The sequence below is a fragment of the Corvus kubaryi genome, unplaced genomic scaffold (genome assembly GCF_017639235.1).
Source record: "Corvus kubaryi isolate FWS band 111438036 unplaced genomic scaffold, C.kubaryi_AGA036_p1.0 37397, whole genome shotgun sequence".
Classification (NCBI taxonomy): domain Eukaryota; kingdom Metazoa; phylum Chordata; class Aves; order Passeriformes; family Corvidae; genus Corvus; species Corvus kubaryi.
In genome coordinates, this window is record NW_024581136.1 from 12,742,910 (window position 1) to 12,757,143 (window position 14,234).

Consider the following 14,234-nt stretch of genomic DNA (forward strand, 5'->3'; position numbering starts at 1 on the left):
CCCTGTGCCACAGTGTCTTGGGGCTTGCTTGCGCTGCTTCCCCAGCCCTGGGCTGCTTGGGGGCTAGTAGGTGAAAAGGACAAGTGATGCTTTTGTTTCCAGCTGTGCCAATGCTGCAGCTCCCTGGGGAAAGGAGGATGCTCTGGGCTTTCCTTGGGGCTGCAGCTGGGATGAACTGAACTCTTGGTGGAGTGTGTCCAGCCCTCTGTAAGTCAGGTTCCTGTGCCTCAGCCAGGCTTAAGAGAATCTTGGTGACCTTTCCTTGTGCGCACCTGAAAAAATTCTCAAAAGCCATTTCCCCTTTTAACTTGGTTTTTGGTGGTGCGGGCCAAGGTGGGCGCTGTGCGGGATAGCTGAAGGAACCAGCAACTGCTGAGCAGCTGGACCTGGTCCTTGGCTCAGCCCCTCTGCCTTCAGTCTGTGAGCAGATGAGGGTGTCCAAGTGGTCATTCCCCATGGGTGGATGAAAAAATTCAAACCCAAACCCCAACCTGCAGTGTCTTTCTTGACTGTGGTTTAAAAGCAGAAACTGTTTCTAAAAGAGGGAGGATGAAAACCCCAAATCCTCCCAAAGCCTCTTTCCCTGGGCGACAGACAGGCAGGGGCTGAGCGGGCTCTGGGCGCGTCCCGGCCGCTCCGATCGCTCTCGGTGCCGCTGTCCCGGCCCGTGGCGCCGGGATCGCCACTCCCGGCCCCGTAATGCACAGGCGCAGTCGGGCCCGGACTACATATCCCGGCGGCCCCCGCGCCATGGCGGCCGCTCGCCTCCTTCCCGGCAGCGCCCGCCGTCCCTTCCGGCTCCGAGCGGCGGCGGCGGCTCCGCGGGGCGGGCCCGCCCCGCCATGGCGTCCTGCGCCGACATCCTCCGCTCCGAGTTCCCCGACTTGGACGGCGAGCTCTTCGCTTACGTGACGGGTGAGCGGCTCCGGCCTGCCCGCTGTGGCTCGGCCTCCCGCCGCGCAGCATGTCGCGACACCTTCCCGCTGTGGCGACAGGCGGCAGCGCCCGAATCGCGACAGGCGGCCGGGGAGGGCTGGGGTAGGGGGAGCGGGAGGGTGCCACCTGTCGCGACAGCGGCGGGGTGTGCAGCGCCGGCGCCGTGTGCCCACAGGGATCCTGCACGGCAGCGGGGCGGACTTCGAGTCGGTGGACGAGCTGGAGGAGGCGGTGGGCGAACTGCTGCGGGAGGTGTCGCAGGACACCAAGGACGACGGCGCCATCAGGGAGATCTGCCAGCGCCTCTTCAACACCCTGCAGCTGTAAGGGCACCCGGCGTCCCCGTCGCACCCCCTCACCCCATTCACGCACTTCACCCTCTGCCTCCTCTCCGCAGGGACGATGGCCAAGCCCAGCGCTGCAGCCAGGTGTTGCTGGATGCCCCCATCCAGCTTTCCCAGATCACTGATGGATACGGTGAGTGATGCCCGAGGCTCACGTCCTCCCATCGGGGTGCTGGAGCTCGGAAGGGCTCGAGGCGTTGTGTGTGCTCACCTGACCTTGGGGAGGGGAGCCTCGGGCTCTCCCTCGCAGGCATTTCTCATTCTGCTGCTGAGCTGTGGGCAGCAGCACCCGCAGGGTAAGCTGGAGTGAACGTGGAGGTGGAGAGATGCCCTTTGGTCCCTCATCCTGTCGGGAGAGGGATCAGTCATGTCTGGGCATGGATGGTCATTAAGGTAGGGCTTTGTGGAGCCTCCCTGCCACACGTGCTCGCCAACCCCACCGTCTTCTTGCAGGCGATGCCAGCACGGACCTGCTGCCTGGGCTGTTGCTGAAGAGAGGCCAAACCTCGGTGAGTGAGGGCTGTGCCCTTCCTTGTGGGAGCAGCTGGTACGTGGGGCTGCAGGTGCCCTGCCCCGCTCCAATCACCTCACCTTTGGAGAGCAGCTGAGGCAGGCAGCATCCTGGTTAGGAGTACAGCTGCAGGGGTACTGCTCCTCCTTGTCAGGCTCTCTGTCGTTCGGGAAGCTCTTGACCTTGGTCTGGTGAAGAGGCTCAACATGAGTTAGCAGCTTATTAATTTGACAAGATCTGTTTTGCTGTAATTCCTTAGTGAACTCTGACTTTTGTGAGGACCTTTGGCTCCTACAGTAAGGCCTTTGACTGAGAAAATAGGATGTCCCTGGATGACTTCTTGAATATTCAGTGAGGGGTAAAGTCTGGGGTAATAGCAGAATGTGGGGATGTTACAGGTGGGAAGTTAGCGGAGAGCTGCTGTGGGAAGGTTGTAAGCCCAGCTCTAGAGACAGATGTAGGTTGTTGTGGTTTGGGAAGTAAGATCAGGAGCAGAGAAGTTCGGAAGTAGTTCCACTCCCTGACCTGAGAAGATCGGGACATCTGTATTGATGGAATGTGTAGCTGCTCAGGAACAGCCTGGTTTGCCATCTGTGTTGGATGTGCCACAGTCTGAGCATGGGTGAGGTGCAGTTGTACATCCACCAAGCAAGGACGGCAGTAGCTGTACAGCGTGGGCAATGTCTTTGCTAGGCTGGTCCCTCACAGAGCTCCCTTTCCATGGGTTAATGTGTTGAGGATGAGAACCCTTCATGTGGAAGCTGAGACCTAACACAATCCCACATGTCTGAATGGGAGTCTTAAGCAAAAACTGGCAGCTGTGGCTGGTTTTGGCACCGGAGTTGTTGTGACTGGGTTCACTTTCCAGCTCTCGTGTCTGCAACTCTAAAAAGGATCTTCAGAAAAATTGGAGACAATTCAGAGGTGGCCTTGGGAGGCCTGTCAAGCTTGGGAGGACGTCTTACTGGGAGATTCAGAACTCTGTATGGTTTACAGAGTGACTCAATTTGTCTGTAGGTGTGGGGTCACAGCTCTAGTAACAAGATGCTCTTCAGTCTGGCATGCAGGTCTGTAACGTGCTCTGGTGCCTGCAGAGTTGCCTAGAAATATCTAGGAGTGTTCTTGGTCAGCCACAAATATTTGACTCGATGCAGGAATAAGCTGGAGTGGGCTGAAAGCCTGGCCAAGACCAGAAGCCAGGTTAAAACTCTTGGCGCCTTCTTGCCTTCAGGGTTAATTAAATGCTCTTTGTCTCTGATCCACTGCTCAAGAAGAGTTTGTTCCAAACTGGCTAACGTTTAATGTGTTGGAAGGGAAATACCTCATGGTGCACTTCAGGGGTGGGTACAGGGTATGCCAGAAGAGGCACTGGGATAGCAGATTGCTGGTATTGAAGTGACTTGGCTGATCCAGGTCCCTAGAACTACAGAAACTGACTGTACGATAGGGTCAGCCAAAACCTCTGCCTTGCTGAGGCAGAACCTGTGTATGAGCTATTGATTTAGGATTTCATTCCTGAGGTAGCTTCCTGGCCTGATTTGCCTCCTCAAAATGCTCTTGAATCTGTCCCAGTTTCCCTGACCTTCCTCCCTCCTTTTCTTCCAGGCTTGAGAGGTTGATTGATCTTTCTTCTCCCAGAGCTGGGCTTTTGGGGGTTTTGCTGAAGATGCTCTCTCTTCTTCAGACTCTCTGTTCTGTGTCCCAGATGGTGAATGCCAAGAAACTGGAGAAGGCAGAAGCCAAGCTGAAAGCCAAGCAGGACAAGAGGCTGGAGCGGGATTCCCTGAAGTCATCTGGCCCTCCGTGAGCATGGAGGGCACTTTGAACATCCCCATCCCACTCTGCTGAGCACGGCTGGGATCTGACTGTACCAGAGCTTTCCTGTTGAGTCCCCTCTCTGTGTTCTGCCTGTCCGCAGAGTCCTTGAGGAGGCGTCTGCCAGCCAAGCTTCCAGCAAGAAGGAGACTCGCATGGAGTCCTCAGGCAAGAACAAGTCGTATGATGTGCGCATCGAGAACTTCGATGTGTCCTTCGGTGAGCGGTGAGTGCGCTGGGGGCGTGGGACAGACCCTGGCTGGCATTTTGAACCATGGGTGTTTGAGACTGGATTAGAGAGCAGCTGAAAAATTACAGAGGGTGTGGCAAAGATCAGGAAGCAAGGTGGGCACTGACCCCATCAGCTCTGGGCAGGAGAAGCCTGTGGTGGTTGCTTGGCTCCAGCACAGCCTGAAATACACCAGGGGCAGGTGGCTGCCGGTTATCCCCTCTCCATGGGACAGTCTGACCAGGGACCTGCCTGTTCCCTTGCTTCAGTGTCCTGCTGACAGGAGCAGACCTAAACCTGGCTTTTGGACGGCGCTATGGGCTGGTGGGCAGGAACGGGCTGGGGAAGACCACACTGCTGAAGATGATTGCCAGCCAGAGCCTGCGCATCCCCTCGCACATCAGCATCCTGCACGTGGAGCAGGAGGTGGCAGGGGATGAGACACCGGCGCTGCAGAGTGTGCTGGAGTGTGACACCACTAGGGAGAGCCTGCTGCGGGAGGAGAGGGACCTGACAGCCAAGATCAGTGCTGGCAGGTGAGGTGGTCCCCTGGATTTCCAGCCCTTCTGTGGCCGCTTGACCACGAGGTCTTGTTCTGAGGTTTCTCCCTTCCAAAGAAAGGCTCTGGCAGGGCTGGGCTGCATCTTGCCCACTTTAGTCCTACCTGGGGAGATCAGCCTCCCCCAGCACTCAAACCCTGACTTAGTGAGTCCCTCACACTCCTCTTTTTTCTGCCCCAGGGGAGAAGGGACAGAAGGTGCCAGACTATCAGAGATCTATGCTAAGCTGGAGGAGATTGAGGCAGACAAGGCCCCAGCAAGGTGAGACCACCCTGTGAGCACCACTGTGTTGGCATGGTCAGAGCTGAGCAGTGGTTTGGGATATGGAAGGGTGATGCTGTGGCCCTGGGATCCAGTGTGTGGGGATGGGGTTTTCCCTGCTGTTTTGTCTCTTCTCTGTCACAGCTCTGCTGGTTTAGGAATAGTTGAGTTTTCCACTGAAGCTGGAGGGACTTTTTTTTGCCCCAGATGGCTTGTATTGTTGCTGCTGCTCCTCTCCGACCTCCTTAGGTTCCTAGTGCCTGGGGAACGGTTTTGGGATGGTGGTGGTGGTGGTGGTGTGATTCTTCATGGCCAAAGAGATGAAAACTCCTTGCAAATCTCCTGGGACTTAATGTGGATGCTGTGCCCTGCTGGGCTGCATTTTCTAGCCAAGTGCTTCTCTTGGGTGTGCAGGGAAGTTTTCCTGCACCAGAATAGCTTTAAAATATGTAGCAGAGTTCCCTTGGTGTCTGTGGGTCTGAGGTCTTGTTCTGTGCTCTTTGGATGCTGTAGCTGGATTCCAGTTCTCTCCCCTTTTCCCCAGGGCATCCGTCATTCTTGCTGGGCTGGGCTTTAATGCAAAGATGCAACAACAGACAACCAAGTAAGTTTCCAAACTTTGGGTGCTGAGGCAGTGATGGGGCTGGCAGGCACTGCTGTGGCTGTAAGGAAGAGCAGGGGTCTGTTCCTGCCCATCCAATGTGGTCTCCTGCCCTGGGAGTGCCAAACCACCTTCCTGCTGGACCACAGATCTTGTGTTGTGCCTGAAATCTCTGCAGTGACAAGCTGCCTCTGGGTGACAGCAGAGCCAAAAGAGCCATGGGGGAGAAGGGATCCTGCAGACAGGCAAACAGAGTGGTTCTGTGTTGAACAGTAACCCCTCTCTGCATCTTCTCTCCTCAGAGAGTTTTCTGGAGGCTGGAGAATGAGATTGGCCTTAGCCAGAGCCCTGTTTGCCAGGTTGGTGTCCAGGCCTTCATGCTATGGGGTTAAGCCCCCTTGCTGTCCATGCTGCGAGGTGCAGGGGTGCTGCCTGGGGGTCCTCTCAACCAAGGCTCTCGGGGTGGGGGGCACTGGAGGCACTGCAGCTCTGTGTGTGTGGTGAGACGCTGCACCGACCCTGTGCTCTTTCTGCTCCTGATATCCATGTCTTGTTTTCCCTAGGCCAGATCTCCTTCTTCTGGATGGTAAGTTGATACTGTGAGTGCCCCTCTGACACTGCTGGGCCTGCCTGTGCCCTTCCTGGGGTTGGGAACATGCCATGGCCTTTATCTGCCTGCTCAAAATAGCCCTGTGTGACAGGCTGGCCTGGCAGCAGTGGCACGGGGAAGTCTGCCTGGGGAACAGCTCTCACTGTGCTCAGCAGAGCCTTGCCCTGTGCACCAACCAGGAGGTCTGCATGTCATCCTGCCCCAAGTTTTGTTCCCTTTCCCTTGCCAGTTCCCAGGATGCACCCTGGCTGCCAGTCTGTGCTGGGGGAAGTCCCTTCACTGCAGGGCATGCCCACCTTGGGTAGGGAATCTGGGTGAGATGCTGCTGTGGGGCGCCAGGCTCTGAGTACCAATACGGAGTGGGGGGAGCATCCCTGCCTGAGCCTCAGCCCCACCTCATCACACCCTACACAGGAGTCCCCTGAGCTGCAGGTAAAGGTTCCTCAGGCTCTCCTCCTCCCCAGTGCAGATCACTAGGCTTTCCTATAGGAAAAATATACCATCCAGCCATCCCCATCCCTCCTGACCTCAGTGCTTTTTTCCCTTCCCTCAGAGCCAACGAACATGCTGGATGTGAGGGCAATTTTGTGGCTGGAGACCTACCTGCAGGTAGGGGGAGGCAGGAGACCTTGATACAAAGAAAGGTGGGGGATGGAGATGTCCTCACCTCCCTGGGTGGTGGGACCAACCCCTGTACTCTGGCTTGATGGTGCTCAGGCCTCCCTCTTGCTGTCTCCTCCAGACCTGGCAGTCGACCATCCTCGTGGTGTCCCATGACAGGAACTTCCTGAACGCAGTGGCCACAGACATCATCCACCTGCACTCGCAGCGGCTGGACATGTACCGTGGGGACTTTGAGAACTTCATGAAGATCAAGGAGGAGCGGCTGAAGAACCAGCAGCGAGAGTATGAAGCCCAGCAGCAGTACCGTGAGCACATCCAGGTACTGGGAGAAGCCAGTGGAGCTGGGGCATTCTTCTTCCAGCCTTGTCCCTTTCCCTCTGCTTTAGTGGTTGTGTTGCTGTAGGTTTGGCAGTGGAGCAGAGTGGTTGGTGCTGAGGGGGACTTGGGGCTCTCTGACGCTTTTCTCTCTTGCAGGTTTTCATTGACCGCTTTCGCTACAACGCCAACCGGGCATCCCAAGTGCAGAGCAAGCTCAAGCTGTTGGAGAAGCTGTGAGTGCCTGTCCTGCTCCTTGCTGGAGGTGGGAAAGGGGCAGTGCTCATGGGAAGAAATGGAAGTTCCCAGGGTACCTAGCAGATACAATTGTGATTTGGGCTTTTTGGGTGCCTGTCTCTGGTCCAGAGGCTTTGGTTAGGATGAGGTGTCACAGAGCTAAAGACTCTACCTGGGCTTCTGGTGTGGGAGCAGACCCAAGGTGCAGAGCACCTTGGTTATATGTCTCCTTTTCTTGCAGGCCAGTGCTGAAACCTGTGGACAAGGAATCTGAGGTGATCATCAAGTAAGTGTCCCTTGAGCCATTGTTTGGAGGGTACCTGGCTCTGTTTCTGACATGAGCTTCTCCAGAGTCCTGTCCCATCTGGGACAACCACCCCTTTGTGTGGGCCAGCTTCACTCTTGACAGGGAACCCAGACAGGTCCCCTCGTTCAGGCTGGGTTCCCTCTTGGGGCCAAGGCTGCAGGTCTTTGTTGCCTTCTCGTGACCATCCTTCCCTGAGGCCCTGCATGGTATGGAGCCCTCCTTGTCATCTGGGGGGTTACAGAGGTTGTTCTGGGGGGTTGGGAGTCTCTGAAGTTCCTGGCCGTCTCTCACCTCTTCTTGCCTTCTCAGGTTCCCCGATGGCTTTGAGAAGTTCTCCCCCCCAATCCTGCAGCTGGATGAAGTAGACTTCTATTATGAGCCAAGTCATTACATCTTTCGTTCCCTCTCTGTCTCTGCTGACCTGGAGTCCCGCATCTGTGTGGTATGTGGGATTGCAGAATAATGGAGGCTGCGAGGGACCTTGGGCGGACCCTGTTCAAAGCAGGGATAGCTTTAGTTATAGGTCAGGTTGCTCATGTCCTTGTCCAGTTGAATTCTGGATATTCCCAGGGAGGACTATTTCTTCCATTCCACTGGGTCCTATCACAGCATTTGACCATCCTAATTTTGAGGAACGTTGGAACATTTTTCCTAATACCAGTTAGAATTTTTGATTTCATCTTTTCACTGGATGCCTCTGAGAAGAGACTGGGTCCATATGTGGCTCCTGTTAGGTGACAGCAGCATGTCGTGGGGGCCCTGCTTCATTGGATGGGGCAGCAGACACTGTACGCTTGCAAATGAGGTTGGGACCAGGTATTCCTTAGGCTTGAGGGTTGGGGAGGGAACATCTGGCACTGCTGCCAGTGCTACTTGTCAATGATAGAAATGCATTCTAATACTCTTCCTGGTAGCTGAAGTCACCGTTTATGCTCTGTCCTGGTCCCCCTCATCATCTGCAAAAACTGAAATTCCCTGATCACTGCCCCCCTTTCCGAAGTGCCTTCATGGATTTCACATTCTCCAATGCTGCTGCTGCTTCTCTAGGTTGGGGAAAACGGCGCTGGCAAGTCAACCATGCTGAAGATCTTAATGGGGGAGCTGGCACCAGTCAGAGGGATCAGACATGCTCACAGGTACCTGGATAGAAAGGCTGAGGGACTGGGAGGAATGGTGCAGCTGGGGGCTCCCGGGTTGTGCTTTGGAGCTGTGGCTGCTTGGGTGACCAGGATGGGTCCAGCACACCCACACACATGTCCCCTTATGGCACTGCAGCTATCAATACTGTGGTTGTAGCACCTGGTACCAGCTCCCAATCCCTCTTCTCACTCTGCAGAAACCTAAAGATCGGTTATTTCAGCCAGCACCATGTGGATCAACTAGACTTGAACATCAGTGCTGTAGAGTTACTGGCAAGAAAGTTCCCAGGTGAGTTTTTGTTGATCCCAGAAGATCTGGGCTGTTGAGGTCTCCTTTGCTGTGCATGGAGGAGCATTGATTTGCCCATGGTCCTGGGCAGAAAGCTCTGTGCTGTCAGTGCTTAAGGGTCACAGCCAGCACTGGGATAACTCCCCTCGTCCAGCTGAGTTCAGGTCACCAGCCATGAGAAGCAGGAATAGCTGGCAGTCTGCACGTCTCAGGCTGGTGCCAAGTTTTGGGGGTGAATGAGCTGCTTTCCTACTCATAGGATGAGCACTGGATCCCCCTTTCCCAGTTGCCAAAACCTCTAGTTCTCTTCTCCATTACTTAACCCAGTGACAGGGGTTTGGGAGTAGCATCACTTGGTGTCAGTCACCAGCCCTGCAGCCCTTGTCCTGATTGTGTCAGTCAGGTTTTCCCTGCAAACCCCCTGCTTGGGAGGGAATTGCCTGGAAGTGCTGCTGAGCTCATCCCGTTTGCTGGCCTGGCACAGGCTACCCAGCTGCGGCCCTGTGTCACACCAGGTGTGCCATAGCTGTGTTGTGACATGATCCTGCAGGGAAGACGGAGGAGGAGTACCGGCATCAGCTGGGGAGCTACGGTGTCTCTGGAGAGCTGGCCGTGCGTCCTGTGGCCAGCCTGTCCGGAGGTCAGAAGAGTCGTGTGGCCTTTGCCCAGATGACCATGCCCTGGTAATTTTCTCCCAAATGCTGTTAATTTTTGCATGGCTTCATCCCTGGAGCTTGCTTCACCGGGAGGAAGGCAGGCATCCAGGGACTTTCTACTACCCCACAGAAGCCTTGTCCTTGGGGGTTTTTATGGAGAGGGAGGTTGTCACCCTGGGGAGACTGTGTGAAAGGAGGCAGGTGGTTTTCTCCCACTGCTTTGGGCTCCCAGGGATAAAAGGTGTCCCTGGGGCTGGGCAGTACCGATCCTGGGGTCAGGCACATTCCAGTGGCTGTGGCTCTAAGCAGCTAAAGCAGCAGTCAGAGTGCAGACCCAGCCTGAGCCTGTTTCAGTGCATCCTCAGAGCTGTCTTCTCTTCCAGTCCAAACTTCTACATCCTGGATGAGCCAACAAATCATCTGGACATGGAGACCATTGAGGCACTGGCAAAGGCCCTGAATAAGTTCCGGGTAAGGTTCTCCCAACATCTTCTGTTTTTCTAACGCTTCCTGCAGCCTCCAGCTCAATTTACTTGGTACCTCAGCCAGAGGTGGATGGTGAAATACCAGGAGTGATTTCAAGTCTAGGACAGAATTTGGGAAATGAGTCACATTTCTGCCTTAGCCATCCATCCTGGTGGATTGTTTACTTGCGGGCTTTGGCTAGGAGTGGCTGCGAGTGGCAGTAGTAGCCCAGAGAGCACCTTGTCCCATCCTCACTAGTCACCTACACTGTGACTTCTCACGTGCTGTGTGCAGCTCCCAGCCCTGCCTTGGTGCTGCTCAGATCTTCCTTAGGCACGTTTTATGCCTGATCTCCAAAGACTCAGCCTCCAGATACCACTGTGATCAACCTGGATCTCACTGGTTGTTGCTCAGGTTGGGGCAGTTTTCCTGTGAAAGAAAAACTTAGCTGAGGTTGCTCATGGCCTTACCCAGACACCTTTTCCCTGTTACTGACTTTGTGTGGATTCTCCATCCTTGAAGTTGTTGGAGACCTGGAGAGCCAGTAACAAACCTTGCACTTGCCTTCTGAGAGTGGAGACTAAATGTGTTACTGCTGCACATGGCTCCTCCATAGGTGATCTGTCTGTCCCCCTGAAGGAAAGAAAGGCTGGGATGAGCTCCCTGCCAGCAAAATACTGTTAAGTTTTCCCTGGAACGGATGGAAACCTGAAGTGGTGGGCACAGGCTGGACAGAGGTACAAGATCTCCATGCCACCAGCCCGGGGCCCTGGGTTGTGCTCCACTAAGTTGCGAATTTTCCCCCTTATGTGTTGACAGGGTGGTATAATCCTGGTGTCCCACGATGAGCGCTTCATCCGCCTGGTGTGCCAGGAGCTGTGGGTGTGTGAGAACGCCACTGTGACACGCATCGAGGGTGGCTTTGACCAGTACAGAGACATCCTGAAGGAGCAGTTCCGGAAGGAGGGTTTCCTATAAGGGAGGTGGGAGCCGGACTGCACCAGGGGCTGGAAGGCAAAGCTCGGCCACCTCGGCATCCATCCCAACTGTGCCTGGCACAGTGCCGAGGATGCTGCTGCCCACATGGACCGTCAGCCATGCCATCAAACTGCCACCTGAACTGCTCTCCCCTCCCGGGGCCGGGTGGAAGGACAGCACCGGAGCAGGAGTCTGGTGTGCGTGGCCAGGGGCTCTGCTGCTGGCCGGGGCTGTGCCCGGCACTGGCCACACTGGGAAGGCTGTGCCTGGAGCTGCTGCTGTGCCGAGAGGAGGGAAGGCAGAGCATCCCGACCCTCGGTTTAACTCCGTGCTCTGCAGGGCAGAAGAGCTGTTCTATGTGTTTCTTTGCTTTACCCTCTGCCTTTTTCTTTCTTTGTTTTTTTGTTTAACTGCCTGAGCACTAGTCCAGCTCCATCACATGCCACTGTCCTCCCTGCTGCCTTTGAGGGAAATGAGGCCTTTGCTGCTAAAAGTGACCCCCGCCTCTTCCCCAGCCCCCTGGTGCTGGGGCTTGCTTACGTCTATAGTGCCGAGGGAGCCAGAGCCCAGCTTTCCTGGGTGTGCTCCCTGCTCCTTTTCCTGTGCTGCTGCCGGTACCGCCTCGCTGCCTGCCTTGCCTTTGAACTGGCCCGGGGGTGGGCTGCCCGGCATCCCTCCTTACCCACCCACATGGAGGTTGTGGTGTAAATAAATGCAGGACGCAGTGGGTGCAATGCTCTCCTTTCCTTGGGGGGCTGTGGGCCTTGATTTTGGGGGGAGTGTTGCCCCAAACGCAAGGCTGGTGAGGGGGAGATGCTTTCCAGATGATTCTCTGAATTAAATGGCAGCTCTGTGGTTCAGGTGAGGCTGGGACCTCCTGGATGGAGTGTGCCAGTGTCCCACTGAGCAGTGAGGGGCCACAGGCCACCTTTGGGGGCATGGAGCTGCTGTGAGGCTGGGGTTGGATATCAGCTCTGGAGGGTACCGGATCTGGTTGTGGTTTGGGGGGGAAACAGGGTGGGCAGAAGGAAGGGGGCAGAGCTTTAAATTATTTTGAGCAGGGTAAGGGGATGTATTTCTGGGTGTCTGAGAGGAACCAGGAAACACTAACACCTTAGGAAGCGACAGAGTAATACCCATAAATCGTCTCAAAGGAATTATTTGGCAGAGCTCCTCCCAAACGGTGAAGAGGCCCATAGCCCAGTTGAAGTGTCTCCAAACCAAAGCATGCAGCATGGGTGACAAGAGGAGTTGGAAACCATGGTGCAAATAAAAAACCGTGATGTAATTGCTATGAAAGAAACAGCAAGACATATCACACAACTGGAACACTGCAATGGAGGGCTACAAGATTTCAGAAGAGAGGATGGAAAGGAGGGGCAGGGGTGTTGGACTCTCCTAAGGAAAGGACAGATAGTGAAGAGCTGCCTCTGAGTAACAGCCATAAACAGGTTGAGAGCCTGTGGGTAAAAATCAAGGACAGGACCAGCAAAAGACAGCCTGTGTATGGGGTCTACTATGGGCTGCCTGGTTGGGGGGATCTGCTGATGCAGCTGTCTTGCTTCAGATTCGTTGGCAAACTCGGTGTATCTTCAAGTCCTGCATCCGAGTTGTTTATGAAGATTTGAAGAGCATTGGCCTTAAAATTGAGCTCTGCAGAGCCCCACTAGTGACCAGTTGCCAGTCTGATGTCACCCCATTCACTATAACCTGAGCCATGAGCCAGTTGCTCACCCATTTCATGACATATTTATCTATCTGTGTGCTGGGTATTCTGTCCAGAAGAATCCTGGGAGAGACAGTATTGAAAGCTTTACTGAACTCCAATTTTTTTATCAAGGCTTCCCTTGATCAGCTACTTGAGTCACCTTGTCCTTAAAGGAAATTAAGTTTCTCAAGCAGGACTTTCCCCTCATGAACTTGTGCTGGTTGTGACTGATGCCTGCCTTGTCCTTCAGGTATTTTTCCATAACTCTCAGAATAATCTTCTCCATAATTTTACCAGGCACTGAAATGTGACTGACAGGCCTATAGTGCCCGAGATCATCCCTCTTGCCCTTTCAGAAAACTGGAAAAGTGTTTGCCAGTTTTCAGTCAACTCCAGATTCCTGTGGCATTCAAAAATCATTGAGAGAGGTCTCATGATGACATCCACTAGCTCTTTGAGTACTCTTGGATGAATTCCATAAGGCCTCATACACCATCCCCATAAAGGGATTCAGCTGGAACAAGTTTGGGATTGACTGGGAGTTTATCGTCCTCACAGCCGTGGTCCTCCATCTCAGGCACCCCTAGAGCCCATCCCTGGTGTTGAAAGCTGAAGTGAAGAAAGCATTAAACATCTTTGCCTTGTCTATGTACCTGGTTGTGGGGTGCCTATCCTCATCCAATAACGAGAAAATGTGACTTCTGGGGTGGCTTTTGCTGCTGACATATTTAAAAAAGAGGAAGAGTGACTTTTTACACAGTCGGACAGGGATAAGAGAAGGGGGGATGGCTTTAACTGAAAGAGGGGACACTTACATTGGATACTAGGATGAAATTCTTCCCCGGGAGTGTGGGGAGGCGGAGGCACAGGCTGGCCAGAGCGGCTGGGGATGCCCCAGCCGCGGAGTTGTTCCAGGCCGGGTCGGACGGAGCAGCCCGGTGCGGTGGGTGCCGCCCCGCCCCGGCGCGCGGGGACCGTTCGAACGCGGTGTTCCCCCCGAGCCCCAACATTCCCTGAGCCGCGACCCCGCGCGGGCGGTGGGCGGTGCCTCCGCGTTGCCGTTGGCGGCGGGTCCGGGCGAGTCCAGCCGGGCTGCGCTCCCGTGCTCGGCACCGGGAGGGGCGGACACTCACCGGCACCCCCCCGCACCGGGACGATCGCCGCGAGGCCCCGCCCCCGCCTTCCCCGCCACCAGGTGGTCCCGCCCCTGCGGCCGGGGCGGCGCTCGAGCCTCGCTCCCACCGGCGGCGGGCACCGCACCGCACCGCACCGGGACTGCTACCGGCACCGGGACTGCTACCGGCACCGCCACCGGCACCGGCATGAGCGCCGGCGGGCAGCCGGCGGAGCCCTGCCCCCGCGGCGGGCCGTGCTCGGCGGGGAGCAGCCCCGTGCCCAGCCCCGCGTCCCCGGCGCCCGAGGAGGTGAGCGGGGCGGTGGGGAGCGGATCGTGGTGCGGGGCGGCTCCGTGCTGGGCATCGGGGGTGCGGGGCCGCCGCGGGGTGCGGGGGTGCCCTCGGGAGCGGGGGGGGGTCGTCTGTGTGTGCGCGGAGGGGGGTGGGCTCGTGTGGCCCTGTGTGTGCGGGGGGGTCCCCCTGTGCGTGTGCGGGGGGGAGTCCCTTCTGTGTATGTGTGTGCGGGGGGGGGGG

At 56.0% G+C, this 14,234-nt stretch overlaps 2 protein-coding genes across 4 annotated transcripts in view; both read left to right on the plus strand.

Moving 5' to 3' along the window:
* The first annotated feature begins 800 nt into the window (after positions 1 to 800).
* ABCF3 (ATP binding cassette subfamily F member 3) lies at positions 801 to 11,606 on the plus strand. 3 transcript variants are annotated; one of them, XM_042042613.1, is made up of 21 exons: positions 802 to 915; positions 1,112 to 1,259; positions 1,334 to 1,413; positions 1,734 to 1,789; positions 3,476 to 3,594; positions 3,710 to 3,832; positions 4,105 to 4,371; positions 4,576 to 4,656; positions 5,201 to 5,260; positions 5,560 to 5,616; positions 5,821 to 5,843; positions 6,421 to 6,476; positions 6,610 to 6,810; positions 6,966 to 7,042; positions 7,285 to 7,329; positions 7,660 to 7,792; positions 8,398 to 8,486; positions 8,687 to 8,778; positions 9,329 to 9,461; positions 9,818 to 9,905; positions 10,719 to 11,606. In XM_042042613.1, exons 1-21 carry the CDS (start codon positions 843 to 845, stop codon positions 10,875 to 10,877), a joined length of 2,160 nt encoding a protein of 719 aa, XP_041898547.1. In that variant the 5' UTR covers positions 802 to 842; the 3' UTR covers positions 10,878 to 11,606. The 3 variants fall into 3 exon arrangements, with proteins under 3 accessions (XP_041898549.1, XP_041898547.1, XP_041898548.1); XM_042042614.1 differs by having other exon boundaries at positions 803 to 915; positions 3,497 to 3,594; XM_042042615.1 differs by lacking the exons at positions 9,818 to 9,905; positions 10,719 to 11,606 and having other exon boundaries at positions 801 to 915; positions 9,294 to 9,349.
* A 2,203-nt stretch (positions 11,607 to 13,809) lies between these two features.
* LOC121671262 (PHD finger protein 13-like) overlaps positions 13,810 to 14,234 on the plus strand; it is a 4,228-nt gene continuing 3,803 nt past the window's right edge. Inside the window, exon 1 of the mRNA XM_042042635.1 lies at positions 13,810 to 14,009. Within this exon, the coding sequence (XP_041898569.1) occupies positions 13,908 to 14,009 (102 nt within the window). The 5' untranslated portion in view covers positions 13,810 to 13,907. The remainder of the gene's footprint in view (positions 14,010 to 14,234) is intronic.

Bases quoted from the DNA above. Each gene is read 5' to 3' on its own strand.
- ABCF3 (XM_042042613.1), top strand. From the start codon at position 843: ATGGCGTCCTGCGCCGACATCCTCCGCTCCGAGTTCCCCGACTTGGAC. The intron at 916-1,111 runs GTGAGCGGCTCC...GTGTGCCCACAG, and splicing joins GCTCTTCGCTTACGTGACGG to GGATCCTGCACGGCAGCGGG. The intron at 4,657-5,200 runs GTGAGACCACCC...CCTTTTCCCCAG, and splicing joins GCAGACAAGGCCCCAGCAAG to GGCATCCGTCATTCTTGCTG.